Source organism: Olea europaea, chromosome 4, assembly GCF_002742605.1.
Source record: "Olea europaea var. sylvestris chromosome 4, O_europaea_v1, whole genome shotgun sequence".
In the NCBI taxonomy this organism is placed as follows: domain Eukaryota; kingdom Viridiplantae; phylum Streptophyta; class Magnoliopsida; order Lamiales; family Oleaceae; genus Olea; species Olea europaea.
The window spans coordinates 16,861,980-16,870,660 of record NC_036240.1 but is presented as its reverse complement, the minus strand read 5'-3'; the positions used below and the strand labels follow the sequence as shown (position 1 = coordinate 16,870,660).

The 8,681-nt window shown below is 33.6% G+C and overlaps 1 protein-coding gene across 1 annotated transcript; it reads left to right on the top strand.

Moving 5' to 3' along the window:
- Positions 1-252: 252 nt before the first annotated feature.
- LOC111393832 (uncharacterized protein At4g37920-like) lies at positions 253-7,195 on the top strand. Its single transcript, XM_023019550.1, has 6 exons — positions 253-558; positions 1,460-1,860; positions 2,623-2,791; positions 5,251-5,495; positions 5,720-5,907; positions 6,643-7,195. Exons 1-6 carry the CDS (start codon positions 411-413, stop codon positions 6,800-6,802), a joined length of 1,311 nt encoding a protein of 436 aa, XP_022875318.1. The 5' UTR covers positions 253-410; the 3' UTR covers positions 6,803-7,195.
- The last annotated feature ends 1,486 nt before the right edge of the window (positions 7,196-8,681 follow it).

Sequence of the window (8,681 nt, the reverse complement as noted above, 5' to 3'; positions counted from 1 at the left end):
ATGGATATTATAATTATTGGAAACCCGTCAAGCTGCAAATATTTCTTAAATTTTAACGTGAAATTCATGTGCGGCTTCAAATTTCATATTTTCAGTTTTCATCGCTGAGACATACTTTTACATAATTGAATATGTTAGGGTGTTAAAATATTAACTTTAAATATTAGATGGCCATTTTCACAGTAACTGAAAAGTTGGGATTTGGCCCTAATTTTTCCAAAATTATTGCGTTTACGTTTTGTTATAGACAGAATACCAAACTGAGGTTTAAAGGATGATGTCAGTGAAGGTCAATTGAAGAAGTCACAAAAATCTCAGTTCCCAGCTTCGGCTCAACCGAATTCTTCACTAACAAAGAATTTCTTTTCAAATCTTGTGTTATCAATTTTGTTAACACATTTGAATCTTCAATGGAGTTGGCTTCTGCTTCTCTCAACTCTTTCAATGCCTTATCCGTTCGACCGCCGCCTCACACTTCCAGAAACTCCTCTCATTTGCTATCTCTTTTCAGACCTTCAATTCGAAGAAATTTACGGTATTTATCTTCGAAATTTACAGGTAACATTTTAATTTTGTTAGCAATTATTTTTGGGATTTTCATTTCTAGTTTTTTGAATATTAGAGTTTGTAATGACTTTGTAGAACGTCCTCTTTTTAATTCTGTGGTAGTTGTGTGACTAGTTTTATATTTTTTTTTCTAAATATTAATGTGATTGGTATAATTTTTGGGATTTAACTTTAGTATAAGGATTTCATTGTTGAGCTAAGGAGTAATAGGAATACTTGCATAGTATTTAAGGTCATAAATATGGTGCCTAAATTTGTCTGTAATCAATTCAAATTTGAATGGGATCCCATCTAATTTAATTTTTTTGGGCTCTAATTCAGACACCTAACATCTATATTCAGCAGAGATGGTTGTGGACTGTGAAGTAGAAATAATTTTGTTCAAGTTGGAATAGAAGGAAGGCTTAGTCGAGCTTAGGAGAGTGAAATTGGGGGTCTTGGATATGGAAATGGAAGTGCTACAGGCGGAGAAAGTGAGAAAAAAATTTAGGTGTAATTTTGGGAGAAAGAATATAATTTCAAATTCCCAAATGTGAGCTTAGTTATTAGATGACTAGGTGGGAATTCGCCGAGGGTGAGAAATTCTCATGCTTAAGGTATGCTAGTACTTTACTTATTCTAAATTTTATTACCTACGAAGAAATGTTAGTTTAGTCCTTTATTTTTCTTATTTTATCTTCTAACGTAGTTTAACCTTGAACCTTGTTGGTGATTTTACTCTACTAATTATAAGCTTGTTCGTACGTGCTTCAATAATTTTGAATGGATGGTTGTAATGGCTTTCATCTATGAATTACTGTATCAAATTTTGTTTTTGAGGGAAAAGATTCCTGTTTTTTTTTTAAGCAACAGTCTACAGTTATTCCTCTGTAATCGGATTTTCTATTGTCAGATGATACAGTTAGGATACAATGTTCCTCTATTGGGGCTATTGTTGGTAATGCAACTGCAATAACAAATGATTTTGCTGAAGATCATACAACAAATGGTGTACACCTCCATTCCAACTATGACAATGAACCTTCAACATCAAATGAGGAAGATCAAGAGGATAAGGATGTCACAGATGGTAGATTCAGTGACGGTAAAATGATCCGCATTTGTGATAAGCTAATCAACATCTTTTTGATTGACAAGCCCACCCCATCTGATTGGAGAAGGCTGCTGACTTTTATCAAGGAGTGGAGCAATATCCGACCCCACTTTTACAAGCGGTGTCAAGACCAAGTGGATAATGAAAGTGATCCGGGGATGAAGCACAAGCTACTCCGCCTTGCAAGAAAGCTGAAAGAGGTGTGACTTTTCTCTTTGGCCTAAAATTAGTTGATTTGGAACTCCAAAATCTTTCTAAATGTTCTTTGTTATTTATTTATTTATTTTTTTTTCAAAATTTAAAATAGAATGAAAGACTCTACTTGGTGAAAAATTGGTTCTTTTGGAATCGATTTCAAACTATATGCTAGAGATTGTTGATTTAATATTCTATTAACTCTAAAATCAGTGTCATTGGATCTTGCCTTGTGCGTTTAGCTGTACCGTTCAGAAAAGAATGATTAATTTTGAATCATCCTTCTTGTATTAGGGATTTTCTTGACCAATATGATTGCTTCTTACTTTTGCAAAAACAAATGACATTTGGTGAAGGTTCAAGGAGTAGAAGATTGTATGGACTTATGAGCTTCAAGGGTGTATGATCATTTATTTTTACTTGTGTTCGGATAACAAATTTGTAATCTTCTAATATCAGTGTCATCGGATCTTGCCTTGTGCGTTTAGCTGTACTGTTCAGAAAAGAATGATTAATTTTGAATCATCCTTCTTGTATTAGAGATTTTCTTGACCAATTTGATTGCTTTTTACTTTTGCAAAAACAAAGGACATTTGATGATGGTTCAATGAGTAGAAGATTTTATGGATTTATGAGCCTCAAGGGTGTTTGATCATTTTTTTAACTCGTGTTCACATAACAAAGTTGTAATCTTTTTGCATGATATATAGTTCATAGCTAAACATTCAGCTCCTTCTGTAGGAGTTAATTTGAAGTTTATTTTTCAGATTGATGATGATGTTCAAAGGCATAATGAGCTTCTTGAGGTGGTCAAGAAGTCGCCGTCCGAGGTTGGTGAAATTGTCGCTAGGCGTCGCAAAGACTTCACAAAAGAATTTTTTGTTCATCTGCAGACTGTGGCAGAATCTTACTATGATAATCCAACAGAACAAAATGGTGAGACTATGTAGCCTATTTTATATTCTATTTTTTCCCCCGTGTGCTTTCATATTTACGAGGTTGATATATATCTGGCTTACATCAAGGACTGATTTATTAGTTTTTTGGTAATGATATGAAGGTTGCTTTACATGCCAGAATGATACAGATTGAATTATGATAATTACAATATGGATCAGACTTATATCGTTGTCCTCTTCACTTGATGGTTCTTCATTCTCTGGATAAAAGATCCAGAATTTGGAAATCTTATTAGCAATTGAGTCGTTGACATGAATCATTATTTACCATTTTATAATCTGAAATTATTTCTTTTTGAATCATTAGAAGAAGTCAATCTTTAACATCCTCCAACGGATGCTAAGTTTCTTCATCTCTCCTTCTAATAATTTCTTATGAGATTGCAATACACTTCTCAAGGATTCTTCTTTATGTTTCTGCAAGGCATACCTCCACCATTTAAGACATCATTCCTTTATTTTTCCATATTCACTTGCTGGAGTATAATTACTTGTTGCCATTTTATTTTTTTTAAACTTACTCATTTCTTATTTTCTCCACTATAGTATGGTTCCACATCCATCTTAACAACATTAGTTACGTTTGAATCGGTTAACAGTCAGTACCATGAAGCTTTGTTCGTCTAAGAACTGCTTTATATTGTATAGGTTCTTTTTTAACAGTGGTTATCTTCCAATCATATGGAATACTTATAACATTTCGTCCTTTCTTCCAACCAGCCCTTATTCTAGGGATTACATTCTCTTCACTTCCTACTTTACTCTTACCAATTAAATCTACTTATCTAAAATAATTGGCCTTTGGGATAATTGGTCCTTTATTTTAGCTCCATCTGTATCTTTATTTCTAATAGGACTATAATGATTTTTAATATATTATATAGTTGTCCTTGAAGTGCTATTCTAAAGTTCTATTACTACTATATATTTGCAGCTATTCAAGAAAATATGACTCGGTAATTAAAGTTATGATCGGACCAATTACAAGAAAAGACCTCACAATATCCTTACAATTCATCCCGGTTAAGCTCACAAACCTGTACTTGGATACCTTTAAGCTCATCCATGACTGATATGTAATTAGGACTAGAGAAAACTTTCATACAAGCCTATTGTAACACAATTCCTTGGTACTGCCCTACTATATGTGACCATACTTGTTTAAAAGAGTATGAGGCCTGTTGCATAGTCCAACTGCTTTTAATGTGATTTAGAGTAGATGGAAGCTATTTTTGTTCACTGACATTTGCATTGAGCAATGACTAACTTACCAGGCTAGACATGCTGAATCCTTCCTGCATGTTTTGGATATGAATTATTACAGTTCTATATTTCGTCAATTATTGACCAACTAGCACTTGTAACATGTTAGATATCTTTTTATTTTTCCTTTTACCATTAAAGGATTTTTTTTTATTTGAGTATCAAGCTATTTTTGCTTTACTTGCTCTACAAATTGGAGACTTACCTTTAAATCCTGAAATAAGAATCACATATGAACTTTACGTCTTTTTATTCTGTTGGCTGTACTTCATTAAACAAACTATTGCATTATGCAATACTTATCACCTACGGCACAATAGATTTGTGGCATAATAAAGTGTTCTGAAAACTCTACAATTATTGTCTTAGATTTATTTATTCTTGAAAAAAAAATTTACCTGGATTTCGGAAACATAGATAATTAAGACACATGCTAAATGAAACATTTCTTCTCTTCTAACTCACATGGGTTGGGGTTACTGATAAAATGAATTGGTGCTATTAAATATACAAATCCCTGAGATGGTAAATATCCCTGTGGCTCTTACTGAACAAGAAACTGTGCAGCTTATATTAAACCATCCGTGTCCCAGTCTGGCCTATTCTGTTCGGACATTGTTGTGATGGTACATTGATCATTATCCGCTCATGATGTATGTTTTCCTTCTCCTTTAGTGATAACAAGAGAGACCTTTTTTCATTTGAGGAAAAAATCCATTTGACACTTCCCGTTGTTATTCTTCTACAAATAATTTTTATTTTATTTTTCAGATAACTTCGGATATAAATTAAACCTTGGTGTCTTTATTGTGCTCTTGTTATTCCTGATATACTTCCACGTGAGGACACACACTGCCTCTTCCCCCTCCTGTCCATAATTTCCATCTGAGCTTTGATTGAACCTTGGATACTGTTTCTATGTTCCGTGTCATAACTTTCTCTGCCTTTCAGCCTGTTGATTGCTCCTTGAAATAGTGAAGCCTGATCTCAATTTTGAATTGTATTCGGATGTTTATGCAATGTTTTTAATTATACTACTTGGAAGCCAGTCCAGTATAATCTTTCATCCGAAAGCTGACTAGGACAGGATGCAGAATTTTGAAGTTTTGCTTATAGTTGCAATTAAGATGATTTGTGACATTATATTTTCTCTCTCTGTGTGTGGATGAATAGATGTGGCAAAGATTGGTAATATGTGCTTAGCTGCTGTACAAGCTTATGATACTGCTACCGAAAGTATAGAAGCGATCAATGCTGCAGACTTGAAATTTCAAGATATAATTAATTCTCCCTCTTTAGATGCTGCTTGCCGGAAGATAGATAATTTGGCTGAGAAAAATGAACTTGATTCAGCATTGGTTCTCATGATTACAAAAGCTTGGTCAGCTGCTAGAGAGTCGAACATGATGAAAGACGAGGTACATTTATTGATCTCCTTATTGCATGCTCTTCTTTCTAAATTTAACAAATTGAAGTAGTTAGAGAAAATTTATAGTATTGAGGAAATTTTTGGATTAAAACCTCACTGCTGTTTTGAATTCTAAAGGACTAGCATTTGTCAAAAACATCTGAAAGGACATGCATATTCTCATTCGCCTGCAGATAATGTGTTTCTTATTAACAAGTTTTCTTCTTTTATCAGGTGAAAGACGTATTGTATCATTTATATAAGACAGCAAGAGGTAATCTTCAGAGGCTTATGCCAAAAGAAATCAGGATACTCAAATACCTGCTTACAATCAAAGACCCTGAGGAGCGAATTAGTGCTTTAAAGGATGCTTTTACCCCGGGGGAGGAACTTGCAGGAAAGGATATAGACTGTCTATACACGTATGCATCTTGAACCTAACCCATTAGTCACCCAGTTTTTATCATTGTTTCATTTTGGTTGCCTAACTTCCTTTTTTTTTTTTCTAAATATCTGATTTAGTGTAGAGTTTTTAATTTATTTTTGTTTTGCATTATGTCTGTTGAGTTCACGAAATGCTAAATGGATAATGGAAAATATGACGTGGATTGGGAAATCCATTAATGCATTGTTTTTATCGTCTAGTTGGAAAAAATGTGTCTTGTTTGTTGGATTACCGGTGCTTTCGAAATGCACCTTTCTAAAGAAATAATGAAAGAGAAGAAAAACTTTGCAAGAAAAAAGAAAGATCATAATGGCTTTTGCCTAGCTGGACGATAAAAACAATGCACTAACCAGATTTACCATCCTTGTTATATTTTCTATCAACCACGTTGTCATTTATGTTAATTTGGCACCTAGAGGTCAAACGAGTGTCTAAACATGAACAGAAATAAAGGTTGAGCAACTAATTTGGAACAAAAAACGTTTGGTGATCAAAATGAAAAGACTCCATGAATTGGGAGACTGAAGTGTTTTTAACCCCCATAATTTATCTGCAAAAACTTGGTAGAAGACACGGTATGAAGTATGTAGCTGTTCTCGACATGCCAATCAGGCAGTTACCTAGTTGTCTCGGGCACATGTGAGGATTACTTGTTTAGGCAAATTTCAAATGATTTTCTGATTGATCCTTCCCTGTAACAAAATTCTTACAGGACACCAGACCAGCTACACACCTGGATTACGACTGTGGTTGATGCATATCAATTCAGCAGAGAGGGCACTCTTATAAGAGAAGCAAGAGATTTGATGAATCCAAATATTATCCAGAAACTGGAAGAATTGAGAAAATTGATCCAAGATAATTTCATGTAAGCACTTTTTACTGTCTAGAATCTTTCTTCGATCATCTGTTTCAGCATCTCGTCTTCTGAGCCCCTCGAAGTGAGCTAAAGCAATAATTATGGTGATGATAAAGTAGATACTTGGCCTTCTTTTGTGACTTTGAAGCTCAGCCCTGAAATTTTTGCAACATAACAGCCTGATCTTGCAAAATGACTAATTGATATGTGGTTATGCTGCAAGACAGTTTAGCTGTTCTTGGTTGTGTGCAAAACTTTAATGCATGATGGAATAGGCATTGGGCAACATATTTGGTAAATATGACACTTGTAGTTCACTTAGTCTGGGATGATGATTCTTATGTGAGTTTATGTCTTGAAAAGTGAAAAACACACTGCTGAAAATTTCATGTTTGCTTTTGTTAGATGTCTGGTATTAATTTTGAAGTTAATCCATCATAATTTGTGACATAAAGAAGGACATTGAACTAGGATGGAAGTGTTGGATATTTTCAAAAATGTTAGCTCAATGCTTTTATGAAATGGGTTGTTGAAGTTAGATTGATATAAAGTGGGCTATATTGGGAATAGTATTGGGCATCCCTCGCCATCCCCGTCTTGGCTGATCGTGTTGGGCATGGCACGCTATGTACATTAAAAATTTATGGAGCTTTGCACGATTAATATTGGGTCGTCGACCAGCACATACGACTATGGTTTATAGGAGCCAATGAGAAAAGCAACATGGCCAACGAGCTTTCCTGCGTCGACCGGGGCCTAGAAGTACAAGGATTTCGGGGCTTCTTGTTATGCTACTTAATAAATTCATTTTTTAAACACTCTACAAATAGAAAAATAGATTCATCCATCTTATCCGATTTAATTTTGATATCTAAAAATGAATCTATTTCGTTCAACGTTTGATTTCGATGGCCGACATAAATCTCATGGGACCCGTCTAATATTACTAAAAAAAAAAAAAGGTCCTACTCTTCTCCTCTGCTACTAGGAAAGACAACTTGTTCATTTAGAAGTGCCAAAACATATTGGATCGCCTAACCATTTGCCCACGTTGAGCAGCCTGAGCAGGCCTTCTTTATTTATTAAAAAGAAAAGAAAAAAAAAAGAAAAAAGGGCAAGTAAAGAGAGAGTTGGCTCTCCCATCTTTTCAAAAAATTTTAAAATTCATTTTCTCAATTTTCTTTCTTACTGCATCTGTTGCACAACCTCAATTTCACTCTATATAATTTTATCTCAAATTCAATAATATTTTGTTTAAATTTTTAATTTTCAAATTTCTCTCGTATCTTAATTTATTATTTTTTATAAGATTTTCTAAGAGAATTGATGGTTATCTTGATGATCCGAAGCCATTCGAGCATTCTTCTTGAGTAGATTGAAAAATATTTGACGAAGACCCTCAAATTGTAGAGGTGGCAAAATCCTATGGTGCTGTAAAAAATAATGCAAAAAATACATCATCAAGTTGTTGCACATCATCTATCTTTTAAGTTTCACTAATTTGTGTTATTTTTCATATTCAAATAATATCAAATAACTCTTTATAAAATTAAATATTAACGTTAATAAACATAAATTTATAATTTTGTGTTGCATTTTTATTCTATTGCATTGCATATTTCGCCCGCATTTAGCCTCCATTTTTTGAAAATGAAAATGGTTGGAGTATGGTTATTTTTTGAAAAATGAATGGTTGGAAAAGAAGGAAAAATTTTCGATTTTATGTGTAATATTATTTTATAGAAGATTGTGTGGTTGAAAATAGGAAAAAGAAAAATAGAATGTAATGAAATGTAATTGAATGAGTACCAAACGAGGCTTCGTTTTAATATCCTATTGCGTTACTTTTTCATTTTAAATTCCTGATTTTAGTGAAGGCCTTGTTTTTGACT

Excerpts from the sequence above, each read along its gene's own strand:
- LOC111393832 (XM_023019550.1), top strand. The coding sequence starts at position 411 with ATGGAGTTGGCTTCTGCTTCTCTCAACTCTTTCAATGCCTTATCCGTT. Across the intron at positions 1,861-2,622 it reads TTGCAAGAAAGCTGAAAGAG|ATTGATGATGATGTTCAAAG; the intron begins GTGTGACTTTTC and ends TTTATTTTTCAG. Across the intron at positions 2,792-5,250 it reads TAATCCAACAGAACAAAATG|ATGTGGCAAAGATTGGTAAT; the intron begins GTGAGACTATGT and ends GTGGATGAATAG.